The sequence below is a fragment of the Dendropsophus ebraccatus genome, chromosome 11 (assembly GCF_027789765.1).
Source record: "Dendropsophus ebraccatus isolate aDenEbr1 chromosome 11, aDenEbr1.pat, whole genome shotgun sequence".
Lineage (NCBI taxonomy): Eukaryota > Metazoa > Chordata > Amphibia > Anura > Hylidae > Dendropsophus > Dendropsophus ebraccatus.
The window spans coordinates 24,688,439-24,709,275 of NC_091464.1; the positions used below are offsets into that span (position 1 = coordinate 24,688,439).

At 43.1% G+C, this 20,837-nt stretch overlaps 1 protein-coding gene across 4 annotated transcripts in view; it reads right to left on the bottom strand.

The window, feature by feature from the left end:
* Positions 1 to 15,745: 15,745 nt before the first annotated feature.
* CSDE1 (cold shock domain containing E1) overlaps positions 15,746 to 20,837 on the bottom strand; it is a 32,875-nt gene continuing 27,783 nt past the window's right edge. For all 4 annotated transcript variants that reach the window (XM_069944758.1, XM_069944759.1, XM_069944756.1 and 1 more), the window contains 8 exons: positions 20,370 to 20,545; positions 20,178 to 20,290; positions 19,938 to 20,057; positions 19,562 to 19,660; positions 18,355 to 18,533; positions 17,408 to 17,571; positions 17,082 to 17,214; positions 15,746 to 16,056 (listed from right to left, as the gene is read on the bottom strand). In XM_069944758.1, coding sequence (XP_069800859.1) covers positions 16,009 to 16,056; positions 17,082 to 17,214; positions 17,408 to 17,571; positions 18,355 to 18,533; positions 19,562 to 19,660; positions 19,938 to 20,057; positions 20,178 to 20,290; positions 20,370 to 20,545 — 1,032 coding nt within the window. In that variant the 3' untranslated portion in view covers positions 15,746 to 16,008. The remainder of the gene's footprint in view (positions 16,057 to 17,081; positions 17,215 to 17,407; positions 17,572 to 18,354; positions 18,534 to 19,561; positions 19,661 to 19,937; positions 20,058 to 20,177; positions 20,291 to 20,369; positions 20,546 to 20,837) is intronic.

Below are 20,837 nucleotides of genomic sequence, written 5' to 3' on the forward strand. Positions count from 1 at the left end.
GTAGAACGAGACAAGTTTGCTAAATTATGGTATTTGCAAAAATATTCAGCTTGGCGTGCTCTACAAGTATAACGATATTAGTTAAAGGAAACATCCATGTAGAGGGGTGAAAAAAAAAAAGTGCTGCAAAAGCATTTAGCATTGCTTACCTGTCTGACCCAGTTCTGAAACGAACAAAAATCCATTTGCTTTGGGGCTTTTTGTTCTGTATTGTGTTTCTGCACTTCCTGGTTTATCAGTTGTACACAGTACTACAAGTCCCAGAATGCAATGCTTTCCCTCAGCTGTTCAGTCCTCCACCCTGCCCATTCCCCGCCCCAATCTGTTGCAGAACATCTAGGCTGTGTTCACATATTGCAGTTTCATTGTGTTACTGAATAGACCACACAGCATGTTGTATTCTCTTCATGTAACACCACACAGCACACTATATTCTCTACCTGTAACACCACACAGCACGCTGTATTCCCTACCTGTAACACCACACAGCACGCTGTATTCTCTACCTGTAACACCACACAGTTCACTGTATTCTCTACCTGTAACACCGCACAGCACACTGTATTCTCTACCTGTAACACCACACAGCACACTGTATTCTCTACCTGTAACACCACACAGCGCGCTATATTCTCTACCTGTAACACCACACAGCACACTGTATTCTCTACCTGTAACACCACACAGCACACTGTATTCTCTACCTGTAACACCACACAGCGCGCTATATTCTCTACCTGTAACACCACACAGCACACTGTATTCTCTACCTGTAACACCACACAGCACTCTGTATTCTCTACCTGTAACACCACACAGCACACTGTATTCTCTACCTGTAACACCACACGGCACACTGTATTCTCTACCCCTTACACCACACAGCACGCTGTATTCTCTACCTGTAACACCACACAGCACGCTGTATTCTCTACCTGTAACACCACACAGTTCACTGTATTCTCTACCTGTAACACCGCACAGCACACTGTATTCTCTACCTGTAACACCACACAGCACACTGTATTCTCTACCTGTAACACCACACAGCGCGCTATATTCTCTACCTGTAACACCACACAGCACACTGTATTCTCTACCTGTAACACCACACAGCACTCTGTATTCTCTACCTGTAACACCACACAGCACACTGTATTCTCTACCTGTAACACCACACAGCACACTGTATTCTCTACCCCTTACACCACACAGCACGCTGTATTCTCTACCTGTAACACCACACTATTCTCTACCTGTAACACCACACAGCACGCTGTCTCCTCTACCTGTAACACCACACAGCGCTGTATTCTCTACCTGTAACACCACACAGCACGCTGTATTCTCTACCTGTAACACCACACAGCACACTGGATTCTCTACCTGTAACACCACACAGCACCCTGTATTCTCTACCTGTAACACCACACAGCACGCTGTATTCTCTACCTGTAACACCACACAGCACGCTGTATTCTCTACCTGTAACACCACACAGCACGCTGTATTCTCTACCTGTAACACCACACAGCACACTGTATTCTCTACCTGTAACACCACACAGCACACTGTATTCTCTACCTGTAACACCACACAGCACACTGTATTCTCTACCTGTAACACCACACAGCACGCTGTATTCTCTACCTGTAACACCACACAGTTCACTGTATTCTCTACCTGTAACACCGCACAGCACACTGTATTCTCTACCTGTAACACCACACAGCACACTGTATTCTCTACCTGTAACACCACACAGCGCGCTATATTCTCTACCTGTAACACCACACAGCACACTGTATTCTCTACCTGTAACACCACACAGCACTCTGTATTCTCTACCTGTAACACCACACAGCACACTGTATTCTCTACCTGTAACACCACACAGCACACTGTATTCTCTACCCCTTACACCACACAGCACGCTGTATTCTCTACCTGTAACACCACACTATTCTCTACCTGTAACACCACACAGCACGCTGTATTCTCTACCTGTAACACCACACTATTCTCTACCTGTAACACCACACAGCACACTGTATTCTCTACCTGTAACATCACACAGCACACTGTATTCTCTACCTGTAACACCACACAGCACACTGTATTCTCTACCCCTTACACCACACAGCACGCTGTATTCTCTACCTGTAACACCACACAGCACGCTGTATTCTCTACCTGTAACACCACACAGCACGCTGTATTCTCTACCTGTAACACCACACTATTCTCTACCTGTAACACCACACAGCACACTGTATTCTCTATCTGTAACACCACACAGCACTCTGTATTTTCTACCTGTAACACCACACAGCACTGTATTCTCTACCTGTAACACCACACAGCACGCTGTCTCCTCTACCTGTAACACCACACAGCATGCTGTATTCTCTACCTGTAACACCACACAGCACGCTGTATTCTCTACCTGTAACATCACACAGCGCACTGGATTCTCTACCTGTAACACCACACAGCACGCTGTATTCTCTACCTGTAACACCACACAGCACACTGTATTCTCTACCTGTAACACCACACAGCACGCTGTATTCTCTACCTGTAACACCACACAGCACGCTGTATTCTCTACCTGTAACACCACACAGCACGCTGTATTCTCTACCTGTAACACCACACAGCACACTGTATTCTCTACCTATAACACCACACAGCACACTGTATTCTCTACCTGTAACACCACACAACACACTGTATTCTCTACCTGTAACACCACACAGCACACTGTATTCTCTACCTTAACACCACACAGCACACTGTATTCTCTACCTTTAACACCACATAGCACACTGACAATGCTCCTTTGCTCTTCTCACTCGCCCCATGTAATAGGGGCTTTACTCAGTGTGAACATACCCTTAGGGAATCTGCTCATCAGCCTCTGGCTTTTGAAGTCCATGCTGCACCAACCCGGGTTGCTGGAAAAGCTGGATCCAGGCCTGGGAAATGCCTGCCATTGTTCTCACTACCCCTCCCTCACCATTCTTACATGAGCACCAGTTCAAAACCACTGGTGTCGAAAAGTAATTTACTTATATTTATAAATCTTCAGTACTTAACAGCTGCTGTTTGTTCTGCAGGAAGTGGTTTCTAATCCTCTGTTGCCACCTCTGTCCATATGTCTATGGGGATCTGCTACCACTATGCCACAGGCAGAGGGGGCAGCAGAGAGCACCGTGTCAGACTGAAAAGAATGCGCTACGTCCTGCAGGACATACAGCAGCTGATAAGTACAGAAACACTTGAGATTTTTAAATAGAAGTAAACTACAAACCTTTGACACCAGTTGATTCAAACCCGGTGGCGACAGCCAGAGTTCCCCTTTAAAGGGGTACTCCAGCGTGGTGGCACTTTTTTGCTGGGACCGGGGAAAGGTGGCCGAGGGAAAAGACGTCCACTCACCTCCCCGATTCCAGCGGCAGGTCCCGCATCACGGCGCTCTGCTGCCCGGACGCTTCCGGGTGTCTGACGCGTCTGACGTGACGTCTCAGGAAACGGATCCCGCCTCCTTCACTGAGTGGCTGAGTAGACCTGAGACGTCATGTTAGACACCAGGGAGCAGCGCGATGTGGGACCTGCCGCTGGAACCGGGGAGGTGAGTGGACGTCTTTTCCCTCGGCCACCTCCTCCCCGGTCTCCGCAAAAAAAGTGCACCCCCCCCTGCTGGAGTACCCCTTTAAGTATTTTCACCAGCTTGCCTTAAAGGGGTACTCCAAAACTTTTCTATTAAAAGTACAGGCTGATGATGCAGACAGGGCGTGATGTCATAGGAGGCTTGGCTGGATCCCCCAATCCCCTGAGTGATTCACCATCTCTGACCAGCCAGAAGAAGGTGCTGCAACTTTACTGATTGTGAAGTGAAGGGAAATTAGGGCTGTGTTCACACATGTTGGAGTTTCATTACAGTACTGCAGCATCTTCACAAAAATGATGCAGTAACACGATTAAATGATGCTAAATGGCAGAAAGGATCAGAGCCGGCACTGCCAATCCCACCTGGAGAACAAACAAGGTATAAACTGTATATCCAAGTGAAAGAAAAATAATCAGCTCACCGGTTGTTGGCACTCTTCAGTGCTCCGGATCCACACCTGGCTGGTGTGTGCCAACGTATTCAAGAAAAACAATGATCCAGCACATAGCGAAGAACGTAGCCTTTTATTTTTCCATTGCAGGTAAAAACATGTGATACACCATAGTGCAGGGACCCCACAGGAATCAGACGCGTTTCGAGCGCATGCGCACTCTTGCTCACTGATAACTCCACCCCACCACATTACTTCCTTAAATACCTTGCAACCAAGTGAATTTAATAAACGTGGGGGTGAATAAATGAACATATGATGTGCTGTTAGTATTGCCACAAACCTCAGCACATACATTTGCAAAATATATATACACAAAAGAAAACAATAAAAACACTTGAGGATAAACAGACAGGGAAATAGGAGATGGACACGATGATAATAAGTAATAAATTTACACATTATGGGAACGCCAAATACTGGATACATGGGAAAATGAATGTCAGAAACCATCCATACAGCTTAAATTACAACAATGTCTATTCTTATATGTATGTATATAACCTGTATACCCATGTATTCAACCTACACCATTCCATGAACACACCTGTACTATACAAATAAATGTTATAACCAGATATGTGTGGACAATGGAAAAACAACAAATTATAAAGTCGCCATTTGTAAAACGCTGTTCATTGCGTACTGCGTGAACAAGAGGCAATATTCATAAATGTAACGTAGTTGAAATCACACATGTGAGGATGGCAGTAATGTATATATGTATGTGTGTGATGGAAACTAAAAGGGCAGCAAAGCAAAGGGAGGCAAGAAATAAATAATGAAATTAATAAAATTAATAATGAAATAATAACTCCCGACGTACATTCATGCCCTCAGGGGCACGTGTGCCCAACGTGAATTGCCAAAAGGCTTCCCGGTCTCGTAATTGTTTATGTATGTCACCACCTCTTGCTGAGGGCACAATTTTTTCAATGCCGTAGATTACAAAAGATTTGCAGTTAGAATGGTGACAGTTAATAAAGTGTAGTGATGCACCCGATTTATTTCTTAGTGGATTTCCGGTGATGTCATTGAGATGTTCCAGTGCACGAACTTTTAATTTTCTGCTGGTACAACCAACATATTTAATTTTGCACATGGTACACTCAATGACATACACCACATATGTGGAATTACAATCTATATGTTGTTTAATAGAAAAATGTCTGGTATTGGAATTATTGTAAAATGTACTGCAAACTTTCGCAAACGTACAAGTGCGGCACGGATAAGTGCCACACTTAAAAAAGCCAAGCCGTTGTAACCATGTCGGGGACCTTTTATCTGATAGGACCAAACTAGGGGACAGTATGTCCCCGAGGGTTTTAGCCCTCTTGGGGACAACTGCACAACCCTGAGCCAGTAATTCCGCCAACTTATCATCCTCCTGCAAAATATGAATGTGTTTCTTAATAATATATTTTATACTATTAAAAAGCGGAGTATATGTAAGTGACAGTACCGGTTTGGAACAGTTTTTTTGTTGTTGTTTATTTACTGGTGACTTGTGTTTAGATTGGATTAATGTTAAACGATCTTTCTTAATGACTATATTTCGTGCTCTGCTACAATGGAAATTGGTATATCCTCGAGCTTTAAGTCTATCTTCCAAGTTGCAGGCCTCTTGCTCAAAAGTGTCACTATTAGTACAGTTCCTCTTAATACGGGTCATTTCCCCCACGGGAATGGCCCGTATGGTATGAGGTGGATGATTGCTGTCCGCTCTGAGTAATGTGTTACCCGAAATGGATTTACGGTAAGTAGAAAATTCTATTTTGTTGTTAGGTGATCCCTGTAGCAGCAAATCCAAAAATTCTATACGATGTTTTTGAAAGTTGTGTGTGAATTTCAAATTATAATTATTGGAATTTAGATAGGACAAAAACAATGGTACAGAAGATCCATCTCCGTTCCAAATCATAATGACATCATCAATGAATCTTCCGTACCATTGCAAACAAGAGGAAAAAGGATTAGACACAGAAAAAATATATTGTTCTTCCCAAAAAGACATGGTGAGGTTAGCTAATGAGGGGGAGTGTCTGGCCCCCATCGAAACCCCACTACATTGAAGGAAAAATTTACGGTCAAACATGAAAAAATTATGGCTCAACAAAAAAGAGGTTACTTCCATAATGAATTCATTAAGTTCACTGGTGTACTGCCCATACTTTTGTAAGTGAAATTGAAGGGCATGCAAAGCCACCGACCATGGGATGGATGTATACAATGACGTGACATCACACGACAGCCAGTGCCACTCTGGCTGCCATGTGATGTCACTGAGTGATGTAAGGACATCTCTAGAGTCTTGCAAATAGCCTGGAACTCGCCTGACCAATGGCTGTAATAAGCCATCTAGCTACGCAGAGAGTCTCTCCAATAGTGACCCTGTACTGGACACTATAGGGCGCATGGGGGGCGGTGAAACCCCCTTGTGTGTTTTCGGTAGTGCATACATAATGGGGGTAATGGGATTTTCTACTATAAGATAGTCTGATTCTTTATTACTAAGTATGCCCAAATTTGCCCCATATGCCACTATCTTGCGTAATTCTTCCAAATATTTGCTGGTAGGATTAAATGTTAGTTTTGAATATGTAGTTTCATCACTTAATAAATTTTCTATTTGCAACATATAATCCGTTTTATTCATGACTGTAACTATACCACCCTTGTCAGACATTCTGACAATGATGTCATCAAAGGTGGACAGTGCCTTTAAAGCTTTCTGCTCATTCAAAGACAGATTATGCCTCGATTGTTTATGTATGGTATTTTCTGCAATCATAGAAGAAATATCACGTTCCACCACATGCTGGAATCGATCCATACAGTCCACACGGGACTGGACTGGATAGAACCCAGGATTTTTAGTGGTGTGAAATACATTATTATGAATTACACCTTGATCAGTAGTACCTTGTAAATCCAATAAAGACAAAAGAGCCTGTTGCTCAGAGAAATTTTTTCCTATAAATTCATTCGCAACCTCACCATCACATGGAAGTATAGTGTGAACTGGATCAACATTGAAAAAATGTCTGCGCACAGTGAGATTGCGAATGAACCTATTAACATCACACAAAATGGAAAATGCATTAGGTGTATTTGTGGGCGCAAAATTTAAACCTTTGGACAAAACAGAGATTTGGTCTTGGGATAATTCCCGAGTAGATAAATTCATTACGGTTTTTTTCTCACTTGGCTCCTCAACTCGCGTGCCTCCCCTCCTCCTATGTTTCCTGCCGCCCCGACGGGGCCTTGCTTGTTTTTTTATTTTTTATTTTTTGAGAAGTATGAGGCACTTGTCATTGAGTGTACCATGTGCAAAATTAAATATGTTGGTTGTACCAGCAGAAAATTAAAAGTTCGTGCACTGGAACATCTCAATGACATCACCGGAAATCCACTAAGAAATAAATCGGGTGCATCACTACACTTTATTAACTGTCACCATTCTAACTGCAAATCTTTTGTAATCTACGGCATTGAAAAAATTGTGCCCTCAGCAAGAGGTGGTGACATACATAAACAATTACGAGACCGGGAAGCCTTTTGGCAATTCACGTTGGGCACACGTGCCCCTGAGGGCATGAATGTACGTCGGGAGTTATTATTTCATTATTAATTTTATTAATTTCATTATTTATTTCTTGCCTCCCTTTGCTTTGCTGCCCTTTTAGTTTCCATCACACACATACATATATACATTACTGCCATCCTCACATGTGTGATTTCAACTACGTTACATTTATGAATATTGCCTCTTGTTCACACAGTACGCAATGAACAGCGTTTTACAAATGGCGACTTTATAATTTGTTGTTTTTCCATTGTCCACACATATCTGGTTATAACATTTATTTGTACAGTACAGGTGTGTTCATGGAATGGTGTAGGTTGAATACATGGGTATACAGGTTATATACATACATATAAGAATAGACATTGTTGTAATTTAAGCTGTATGGATGGTTTCTGACATTCATTTTCCCATGTATCCAGTATTTGGCATTCCCATAATGTGTAAATTTATTACTTATTATCATCGTGTCCATCTCCTATTTCCTTGTCTGTTTATCCTCAAGTGTTTTTATTGTTTTCTTTTGTGTATATATATTTTGCAAATGTATGTGCTGAGGTTTGTAGCAATACTAACAGCAAATCATATGTTCATTTATTCACCCCCACGTTTATTAAACTCACCTGGTTGCAAGGTATTTAAGGAAGTAATGTGGTGGGGTGGAGTTATCAGTGAGCAAGAGTGCGCATGCGCTCGAAACGCGTCTGATTCCTGTGGGGTCCCTGCACTATGGTGTATCACATGTTTTTACCTGGAATGGAAAAATAAAAGGCTACGTTCTTCGCTATGTGCTGGATCATTGTTTTTCTTGAATAAACTGTATATCACATGTAAGTTAATATCGGATAAAGTCCTTATTGTGGGGCTAAACTTTAAAGATAATAGATGCTCGATCATAATATGTGCGTGGAGATGAAAAGAAAAAAAAAATTTAGGCTGTATCCCTGTTTTCCAGGTGGTACTCAGGCTTGCTCCACCTTCCTCACGGAACGGGAAGGCGTCGGGAATCAAATGACGAAGGTTCCAGTTTGATCGAACCTAAGATTTCCCGATGTTCGATCGTCCCTAGTAACAAGTAGAGAATACAGCGTGCTGTGTGGTGTTACAGGTAGAGAATACAGCGTGCTGTGTGGTGTTACAGGGAGAGGATACAGTGCTGTGTGGTGTTACAGGTAGAGAATACAGCGTGCTGTGTGGTGTTACAGGGAGAGAATACAGGGTGCTGTGTGGTGTTACAGGTAGAGAATACAGGGTGCTGTGTGGTATTACAGGTAGAGAATACAGCGTGCTGTGTGGTGTTACAGGTAGAGAATACAGTGTGGTGTTACAGGTAGAGAATACAGTGTGCTGTGTGGTGTTACAGGTAGAGAATACAGCGTGCTGTTACAGGTAGAGAATACAGGGTGCTGTGTGGTGTTACAGGTAGAGAATACAGGGTGCTGTGTGGTGTTACAGGTAGAGAATACAGTGCTGTGTGGTATTACAGGTAGAGAATACAGCGTGCTGTGTGGTGTTACAGGTAGAGAATACAGCGTGGTGTTACAGGTAGAGAAAACATTGTGCTGTGTGGTGTTACAGGTAGAGAATACAGCGTGCTGTGTGGTGTTACAGGTAGAGAATACAGCGTGCTGTGTGGTGTTACAGGTAGAGAATACAGCGTGCTGTGTGGTGTTACAGGTAGAGAATACAGCGTGCTGTGTGGTGTTACAGGTAGAGAATACAGTGTGCTGTGTGGTGTTACAGGTAGAGAATACAGTGTGCTGTGTGGTGTTACAGGTAGAGAAAACATTGTGCTGTGTGGTGTTACAGGTAGAGAATACAGCGTGCTGTGTGGTGTTACAGGTAGAGAATACAGCGTGCTGTGTGGTGTTACAGGTAGAGAATACAGCGTGCTGTGTGGTGTTACAGGTAGAGAATACAGCGTGCTGTGTGGTGTTACAGGTAGAGAATACAGCGTGCTGTGTGGTGTTACAGGTAGAGAATATAGTGTGCTGTGTGGTGTTACAGGTAGAGAATACAGTGTGCTGTGTGGTGTTACAGGTAGAGAATACAGGGTGCTGTGTGGTGTTACAGGTAGAGAATACAGGGTGCTGTGTGGTATTACAGGTAGAGAATACAGCGTGCTGTGTGGTGTTACAGGTAGAGAATACAGTGTGGTGTTACAGGTAGAGAATACAGCGTGCTGTGTGGTGTTACAGGTAGAGAATACAGCGTGCTATGTGGTGTTACAGGTAGAGAATACAGCGTGCTGTGTGGGGTTACAGGTAGAGAATACAGCGTCCTGTGTGGTGTTACAGGTAGAGAATACAGTGTGCTGTGTGGTGTTACAGGTAGAGAATACAGCGTGCTGTGTGGTGTTACAGGTAGAGAATACAGCGCACTGTGAGGTGTTACAGGTAGAGAATACAGTGTGCTGTGTGGTGTTACAGATAGAGAATACAGTGTGCTGTGTGGTGTTACAGATAGAGAATACAGTGCACTGTGTGGTGTTACAGGTAGAGAATCCAGTGTGCTGTGTGGTGTTACAGGTAGAGAATACAGCGTGCTGTGTGGTGTTACAGGTAGAGAATACAGTGTGTTGTGTGGTGTTACAGGTAGAGAATACAGCGTGCTGTGTGATGTTACAGGTAGAGAATACAGTGCTGTGTGGTGTTACAGGTAGAGAATACAGTGCTGTGTTACAGGTAGAGAATACAGCGTGCTGTGTGGTATTACAGGTAGAGAATACAGCGTGCTGTGTGGTGTTACAGGTAGAGAATACAGCGTGCTGTGTGGTGTTACAAGTAGAGAATACAGTGGTGTTACAGATAGAGAATACAGCGTGCTGTGTGGTGTTACAGATAGAGAATACAGCGTGCTGTGTGGTATTACAGGTAGAGAATACAGCGTGCTGTGTGGTGTTACAGGTAGAGAATACAGCGTGCTGCCGGCCATTGCCTCTGCTGGTCGTGCCTGTCGCCGGCAAATGCTGCGCCATGGCTAGAGTAGGGACTCATGTGTATCAGAGACCTGCACTTGGGCCATGATGCAATATGATTTGATCAAATTATATACTAACTTCTGATGTTGGTTTTTAATGTAGCTGAACAAGCGTTCGTGTCAACCATGGGTGCGATGTGCAGCCATTTCTGTTCTCCAGGTTTGAGCCCCTACCACAGTGTTTGCTTAGATGGTTGATCTTCACCAAGGTATCAATGTTAAAAGGGAATCTGACAGCTACAATTCAAATTCCAAACTGCCGACGGATAGTTTGGCCAAGGAGAAATGGTATCATTTATCCATCTGTGCTTCCATAACATAAAAAAATGCTTTTCTATTACTGTCAGAGGATGGAAGGGGAGGAAGAGTTACTGTGCCTGTCTTCCTGACCTAACAGCTCCCCGCTCCATCTCCAGAGAGAACCAGTACCAAGTAATATCGCTCTATAGCGCCTCACAAGGTTCAATGTATGCGGCTAGGAAAACAGGCACCTGAAAGCCTATTCTACTCTCTAATCCAAGAGACCGCAGCACTTATACATATGTATGGGTATACATACCCATAGCTCTCTGCATTAAAGCACATACTGTTGTAGTACATACATTTTTACTGAAATTTAGCAAAATAGCGGTATAAAAATGCAATTTCACAACTGAAGTAAACTCATACTGTGCTGTTCTGCACTTTAGCAATGTGGTTTGAATGTGTTAAACATTTCTCCCCCCACTGGCAGAGAACCCCATTAGGCCCCCAATACACTTCATTGGCTGAGTCCATCACTGGCAGTGGCTTCAGCGGTCAGTATAAGGCTTTCTTCACACTTCAGGATTGGTCTGAATAGATTTCCTGACCCATGGGGCAGGATTTTTCCTGAAGGGTGTCCATCCCATAAAAAAGGCCCGGAAAGTATAGGACATGTCCTATAAATCGTCCAGAATTCCGGCACAGATGCCCAATATAACCCCCATAGAACAGTATGCCTCTGGCCACAAAAAGCAAGCGATATTGAAACTACTTTAAATTTTTATTTTGTGGTTAGAATCTAACTCCTCAAAAGTATACAAAGTAGCTAGAACCTATTCCAGTAACCTGACGGCTGGCCATACGATTTGTGGTTATGCTCCATCTATCTAACCCTTTTCTGGTCTCCGCTCAAGAAACACATTATGGGAAATGTGAGGCGCTCACTAGTTGCTGGTGAGGAACAGCTGGGAGGAAGTTGTAATAAAAAAGGTACTATAAAAGGTGCACAGTCCTCTACATAGCTGCAACAATCTGTGGTTTAGGAACATTGACTTTTTTTAGGTTTATCTTAAAGAGAACCGGTCAACCCCCGTGTCGGTGTGAGAGGCTCCCGACCCCCTGCTAGAGCACCTTATACGTACCTGATCGCGCGCTCCTGAGATGAGTCCAACTCTCATAAAGAATGACTGGTGAGTCCGACGCTCCGTCATTCCCTATGAGAGTTGGACTCATCTCAGGAGCGCGCGTGCCGGGCTTCAGGCGCTGAAATCCCAGTCACCCGACCGTCTCAAGAAGCGGGACCCAGAGCGATCAGGTACGTATAAGGTGCTCTAGCGGGGGGTCGGGAGCCTGTCACCGGGGTGACAGGTTCCCTTTAAATTTAGAGGTTTAGGATACAAATTAAGAGTAGATTGAGCAAGTGTTTTATTTTTACATAAACTCCCACCACAGATGGTGAGGCTCCAGTAGGGCTGGGCGATAATGGCCTAAATCAATATTGCGGTTAATCGTACATGTAGCCGCGGTAACGATAAATTGAACGATAATTATGACAAACGCTTTTTAAATCCACACCCCTTTTGTAAAAAAAAACAATTTTCAGATGGTAATGCAAACATGGATTTATTCCATATAACTTTGTGCAGCAAACTTCACAAGTAATATACAATTTAGCGTTCTTCTACGCCATTTTCAAGTGGCACTTGAAAATGGCGTAGGAGATGCTGAAACGTTGTGTATTACTTGTAAAGTTTGCTGCACATAGTTATATGGAATAATCCACGTTTTCATGTTTGTATTACCATCGGAGTGTTAGAGTATTTTTTACTAGCTGACTTGATCCAAGGTCTGGGATTTGTCTGCTGGCACCCACAGTTTTATTGTGCTGCCTATATTGTTTGCTATATCTATAATAGACAGGTAGATAGAACTCCTATCTTCTCTCTTTCTATCCAATATCTACCCCCAGTCACATGCTGTTCTGCTCTGGCCCCCCTCTCCCTCACAGGAATCCTTGGCGCCCTGTCACTGTGTTGGTGTAGCACATATATCTGCTGGCAGTGTCCCAGGCAGAGTGTCACACATGGGGCTTGGGCTTCCAACACTGCCAAAATATAACGGGGCACAGAGAATTCCTGTGTGGGACAGAGTGCAGTGCCCAGTGGAGCGAGGATGTGCCAACCCATACCTGACCCCTGAAGCCACTGTATGTGCAGGAGAGGGGGGGGGGGGGGGGGGCAAGGCACACCATGCAGCTTCCAGAGCTGCCAGCTAGGAGACAGACGCTCGGCGGCAGCGCTGAGCACACACTGGAGAGGAAGCTGCCGCTTGGATGCAGCCTGTCAGATCTCCAGTCTTCTTTAGCCCCCCCGCAGCAGGATCTTCCATCCCTTGCCCTGCACCAGTATGTGCGCACCCTGGCTGGGATCTGAAGGTGAATTGGAGGATCAACTTTCCACCCCCAACCTCTCCACCCAGCACCCCTCTATCTCCCTGCACCAGAATGCTCAGCGACCCGGACTCAGTGTGGGTGCAGCAGGTGGAAATGTGAGGTTGATGTAACTGTTAACAGTGTCCTGGACCGAGCGTCACATATGGCGAGCCCCTGCCCCAGACAATAGTTTTACCCAGGCCAGGCAGCGTAGGAGCAGGGACGCGAGGAAGATTAACTGAGGGGAGCAGAGCATGTAGCTGATGGGTGAGGAGGGAAAATACCGCAGATACAGTCTCTGGCGTTGGTTAACCAACCTCAACTCTGCCAGGACAGTATCAGTATTTTTATAGTATACCACTCTAGCCTCCAGTAGAAAGAGTTTGAGAATCGCTGCTCTACATGTATCGATTAGCCTTCTTAAGAAACTACAGGTAGAGGTAAAAAATAAATAAACCTGCTACAGAAGCATATAGCATTGCTTACCGGTCTAACCCAGTTGTGAAACTACCAAAAATCCATTTGTTTTGGGGGTCTTTGTTCTGTATTGTGTGGCTGTACTTCCTGGTTGAGCAGTTGTACACAGTACTTAGTGACACTGCCCCCCCCCCCCCCTGTTTTGCATTCTGACTTCTCTGCACAGGTGTAAAGGGTAAATTGAGCAGTTTTCATACCTTTTTCATACCATTTTATATCATACGTCATGGTGCTTGTTCAAGTAAAAAGATATCTTTTATAACTGCGGATTGTGCTAAGTGGGCGGGGCTACACACCACTACTTAGCCCCGTCCACAGTGCCACAGTTGGCCCCGCCCCTGCGTGGCATCATTGGTACATAGATCCCACACCCTCGACACCCATTGGTATGGGCCAACCTAGAGGGGGTGTTGTTTAGACTTTTAGACACTGCTGAGCTGTAGGCTCGAGAGGCTGGTCAGAGATGGTGAATCAGTGGGATGGGAGACCAGATCCAGCAGAGCCTCCTGTGCCACCACACCCTGCCCGCATCATTAGCCTGTGCTCAGTAAACACACACAGTGAGACGGAGGCATGGAATATTTGTCTAAGGTGGGAGAGCAGGAGACAATGTGAATTGGCACAGAGGCCAATTTTCTGCATTTCCTGGATGTCAGTCAGCTACCAGTGTGGCAGAACTGTACAGATATAATACATATACATACAGTATATCGACACATCTATACAACTTTTAATAGAAAAAAAGGTTTTCTGGAGTTCCCCTTTAATGTGGTGGCATATGCCATTCTAGCTTTTACTCAAAAGTTATATAGAAGACAAGACTTCAAAATTAAATTGGTAAAACTTTATTCTATTTTTCATTTTTTTGCCATTAAACAGAAAAAAAAAAAATATCAGAGCCAAGTTTTGTTTTTACAAATGTAAGATAAGTCTTCAATAGAAGTTCCCAGAAATCAGAAGAAAAAAAAAAAGGGGGGGGGGATGGATTGGGTTGGTTGGAACGCCAATATATTTCATTACCCAGAAAAAAGTTCTTGCTCTTCCTGGTTTATAATGCTTGGGAAATAAATAACTTGTTAACAGTGAGAAAAACAAAAATGTAGGAGGGGGGGGGGGGAATTAAGAAAATAAAAAGACAGACTACCCATGGATGAGTGAGCAGCCTGCTTCAGGTAGTGGCAGGTGTAAAAGGTAAAAAAAAAAAAAAAAAGTATCAAGTGTTTATTTACCTTGATGCATACAGCAACACAGCTAAGAATAACAGTATAATAGTTCCTGTAAACTTTGAGGAACAAGGAGGAGAAAATAAAGGAGGAGGAAAAATAGAAAATAACCACGCAGTTCAGGCACATTTTCTTCCTTTAAATTTCTACATGTCGAAGCTGCTGTCTTAGCAGGTAGGAAAAAAAAAAAAAAAAAAAAAAAAAAAAAAAAAGGTGCGTTTTCAAATATTTTTAAACTTCACACTGATGGCACATGTCACCTTTGTGGATATCTGCATTTCCAAAGTCACTTGCTTACAAAAAAAACAAACAAATAAAACGCTTTTAGAATCTTAACAGGTTCTGTTCATATATCTGAAATAAAATATTCAAATTTGATATATATATATAAAAAAAAAAAAAAAAAAGCAAACATTTGGCTGTCGTTAGATGAAGAAAATGAGAGGCTGAATAGAATATATTCCACCGTTACTATGTGGTCCTCTGATAGATGGGGAGGGGAAAATAAAATCAAGTTTGCAACTATCGGAGGTAGAATATATACTACACAGTATCAAGTGCAGAGTTTTAGAGGGTAAATTCGTAGATTATCACACTAGACATGAAAAAGGGGAGGGGAAAAAAAAAAATTGTTGCTTTAAGATGCAAAACTCAAATCAAGCGTCTTAGTGACAATAGAAAAAAAAAAAAAAAAAAGGCTCCAACTTAACTCCTCACTTGCAAATGTGCATAAATTTAAAAAGGATCTGTTCAGGATTTCCCCGACTCGAGTGCAAGATGGAACATTTTAAAACTGATGTAACTGTTACAGAATAAGATATTTTTGGGCTGCAAAGAGATGCTGCTCTTCATCCCAATATCCCTTGGTTTGATCATACTTAATCAGGTAATGTGCTTTACCAGATGGAAAAGAAAAGAAAAAAAATTCAACACAAAAGTGAATTAGTCGATGACACCAGCTTGACGGATTTTTCGCTCTATGACAAATCCCTGTGAAGACAAACAGAAAGCAAAGATTTAGCTTAGAGAAGACATAATAGTTGTTTTAACGGATATTTTGGCTTTATGTAAATTAAAGGGGTACTCCGGGCTAGGGGTATTTTTAGTGTATGACTGGGAAGGAGGTGAATAGATGCCGCTGTGCACTTACCTCCCCAGTGCCGGGTCCCGGAAGTGCCGCCCAGTTCTTCCATCCCGCTGCCTGGTCTGAGCTGCGGCTTGAGACGTGATGTCTCAAGGCCGCTCAGCCATTCAGCAGTCGTAGCGGGGTCCTGCCTCGGCCGCTGAATGGCTAAGCTGCCTTGAGACGTCAGACCAGAAAGCAGCAGCGAGACAGGAGAGCAGGGCAGCGTGATTTGGGACCCGGAACTGGAAAAGGGGAGGTAAGTGGACAGCGGCATCTATATCCACCCCCTCCCTGGCCATATACTAACAATACCCCCCAGCCCGGAGTACCCCTTTAAGCTCAAAGTAAAAAGGTTATACAAAAGAGGTTTTCCGATTAAAACTTAATCGTCCCGTTCTGGGTCCGCTTCGTGAAACACGGAAGATGAAAGCCTGTCCTAGAACATTATGTATCAATATTCATGTTTCATGAAGCGAACCACAGAACGTGTGAATGCTGCCTAAGATCGATGGGGGTCCAAACCTCTGTGCGATTTCTAGGTCAAAGAGCACCTGTCACAGCTTCCTGATTAGCTGTGAAATTATTGGTAATCTGGAAGTTCATAGAGATGAGTCTCTAGTAATAAACACTCTCTCCCTAGGAAGTACACTATTTAGAAGTAGCATCTAAGAGGCTTTTTATAAGGACAGCAGTGGGAATCACATTTGAGCTATCATGTGGCACATCAAACCAAACTTGTAATTATTTAATTACTGTCTGGGAAACTACACACAGTTTTGCAGCAATCCGACAATACTATCAGAGCGCAGTCAAGGAGTGTAGTGAGAAAATGGAATAATAAATTATGCAAAGGGGTGTGAAGGAAGGATGAACTATAAAAAACACTTGCCTTTGTGTTATCTGGGCCTCTGGGCTGACGCACGACCATGAGACGTGGAGCACTGGCATCATCTAACGTTATGCTCTTCAGTCGACTCACTAACCTATCTGGGCGAGGAGCTGCCACCAGTTCAGGGCCTTTACTGTAAAAAAAAAAAAAAAAAAAAAAAAAAAAAAAAAAGTGCCACAAAATAGTTAAGCATTTAAAACAATGTCATCAAGCAATTTACATTACAGTGGTGACAAAAAAAAAAAAAAAAAGTCATAAAAACTTAATGGGGTCACTTCAAACATGCTAGAGAATTGCATGCATCGAACACAATGGAAGTCACTTACCTTATTAGTGTAACATTACAACCACTGCACTTCCCAGTTCGCTGATTAAGAATAACTGAGAATTCCACTTCATCCCCAGCCTGCAGCTCAACTCCATCCTGTATCTCTTTCACATGGAAGAAGAGCTTCTTGCTGTCACCAATTTCATAGTTAATGAACCCAAACTAAGTGAGGAAAAAAAAAAAGTTAGCTAAAAATAGTTTAAGTTTAGCAGACAGAATTCCAAAACTTACTGGGTATTTCTTTCCACCAACATAAAATGACCACAAGAGAATGTATTTGTCCAACACTATAGCTGGGTTAGTTCTAAAAATCTTTTGAAAGTTTCCATTTCTGTGCAATCCAACTACCAGCTTTGTAGTGCAACTGTGTAGTCCACAAGTCTGCAGGCAACTGAGGCTGTATTCCCACGTTCCTCACGGAGCAGGGACGAGGAATGCCTTTAACAGAGCCTCCCCCACCCAGGCAGCATCTGTAATTAGATGCTGGGAGCGGGGGAACTGTACAGATGTGCCGCACTGTAATAAAAGTGCCGTACGGCTGCTTCATTGCGGCGCATATCTCTACAGTTCCCCCGCTCCCAGCATCTAATTACAGATGCTGCCCGGGAGGGGGAAAGAGTCCATTACAGGCATTCCTCGTCCGTGAGGAACACAGAACGTGGGAATACAGCCTAAAGGTTGGATACTAAAAATCCTAAAACGGACACCTTAGTATCAGGTTAGATAGGAAGTCTTCCACCTGTTAAACTACAATTCCTAATATTCTTGGACAGTATCGTGTTCCTATAGGCTTTATAAGTCAGTTTAAGTAAAACCTGTAGCTGCATAAAAAGAAAAAAAAATCTAAGCTAGAGGTCTTGTCAGACTAAATACAGCCGCTATATAAATAGAACAGTCCCAATGGTTGATCAGCTTCAGAAGGAAGAGAAAGGATAAAGCATTTACCTGATCTTTCACACACTCAACTGTACCCCTGCGGAGGGGCTCAATGTTGCAGGCCATGGTCTGCCCATTTTGACTTAGAACACAGAGCTGGAACTTGACTGTTTCTCCTTTCTGCAGGCAATCTGCTTTATTTACCATTCCCACGATGCCAAAGGGGAAGAGTTCTCCTTTCATGCTACCTGGAAGCACAGGTCACAGTGGGAAATCTTTAAAATACTTTAGCAGACAGCAAGAATGGAAAATGTGAGTTCTGTGAACGGATTACATTTAGAAATAAAGACCTTGAATCTATTAGGCCATACCCTTTTATGCAACAGAAAGCAGCTATTAATCAAATCTATACTAGATGCGCAGTTTCCAATAGATTTAACCCCTTAATGACACAATATGCATGTCATGGGGTCTGTGTGTGTGGTTTTTTTTCTGTCTTGCGAGTCCTCTATACCTCCTTATACGCAAACTTAAAAGGGGTTATCCAGCGAAAGTCTTAAATCAACTGGTTTCAGAAAGCTATATAGATTTGTAATTTACGTCTATTTAAAAATCTCAAGTCTTCCCATACTTATCAGCTGCTGTAAAAAGTGGTGTTTTCTTTCCAGTCTGACAGTGCTCTCTGCTGCCACCTCTGTCCACGTCAGGAATTGTCCAGAGCAGCAGCAAGTTTCCATAGAACACCTCTCCTGCTCTGGACAGTTCCTATCTTGTACAGAGGTGACAGCAGAGAGCACTGTGGCAGACTGAAAAGATTACACCACTTCCTGCAGGACATACAGCAGCTGACAAGTATGAGAAGACTTGAGATTTTTAAGATTTGCTGGACAACCCCTTTAGAGTCTGAGACTGCTATTTTGTCACGATACAGGGAAAAAAAGTGATTAAGTCATTTGCAAGGGTGCCATCGAAGGAAATATAAGGGCAGACCAGATAAACCAGGTGGTCTTTTTCACCAGTGAACATGGCCTAATTGTATTACTTAATTTAAGGTACACTCATTCACTGGCAAACGGTATATAGTCATTAAACTATTCGTCCCATCAATATGTCCCTTTCACATACATTGAGTGACCCAGGTTAGTTTTCCTCCAGCAAAATGCATAGAAGCCGGAGGGAAACGGATGTCAAAACCAATCAAGTTCTTCTAAAAATCACTTCTAATGCTGTACAGAAGGCCATTGCACACAAATATACCCCAAGGAGGAAAACTGACCTGGCTTGTTGGTTTCAGTGCTGGCTTCGCCTTCAGCTTCTGCCTCAGCTTCCACAGCTTCTTCAGGAGTCTCTTCAGCTATCTTTTGTTTGTCCACAACTATTGGGTAAAGATAATACTAGTAATATAACTAATAACTGTGCCCCCAAATCACCTTACCATTATACTTAAATATAGACTATGTATCTCCAAACCATGTGTGACACCCTCCCCCCCCCCCCCTTTAATGTAAGTATTATCTATAAACTGTGGCGTTTGAGTACTGTACACTGTACACTAATATATTAGTAATATTTACATGTGTTCGTGAGACTTTATTCTGCAGAGACAGAAGAACCATTAATTATTGACAAGAGGAAGCCAAAAGAATACTTACCCTCTTCGATAAGCTCTATCATACCCTGGTATTCAGTCTGTGTTGGATCTACACTTCTTAAGGGTCGGACTACTTTACCCCAGTATACAGTTGGATTCACATCATCAGTTGCTCCGTTAACTAGTGGTAGCAAGGTACACAAATTATTGTGGAGGAAGAGCAGAAAATAAATCCAGTTAAATTTTTAAAAAATTCTGTAAATTCTATATAGATTCAAGAGCAGCCCACATCTATTCTTACCTTGATGAGCTTTAGTGACCCTCTCAGCACTGATTTTGTTTCCTTTTCCTTTGGACAAGCAGTACTCCACCATATCCCCTAGGTCTAGCTTATCCACATCTCCAGCATACTCACTACAAGAAAAATTGAAAATGAGAACTTTCCCAGCAGACACCTTACCTACTGTATGTAAGCCTTTAGTGCAAAGATTACCTGTAGTGAAAGAAGATCTCTTTATCATGATTTGCAGTTTCAATGAACCCAAAGTTATCTTTTAGTGTGGCCACATAACCATGAAACCTTTTGCTGTTGGAATTTCGCCCAAGAACTTTTAAGGTGACTGCATTCTGCTGGCCGGTCCTTTTGGCCTCACAAATGCTGAACTCTACCTAAAATATATAAATAAGTTAAAATCACCATCTTGAGAAACTAGCCTAGGCAAGACCACTTTAGGCTACACCAACTTGGGTGAAGGGACTGTGTGCTTATACACGCTGCATTGATTGCTGCAGTGCTCGAAGGCACCAATTTCAAGCTGCACCTACATTTTTTAAAGACTGTTTAACCCTTTAAGTCCGTTTAAAGGGGTTATCCAGCACTACAAAAACATGGCCCCTTTCCCCCCTTCTCTTGTCTCCAGTTCAGGTGTGGTTTGCAATTAAGCTCCATTTACTTCAATGG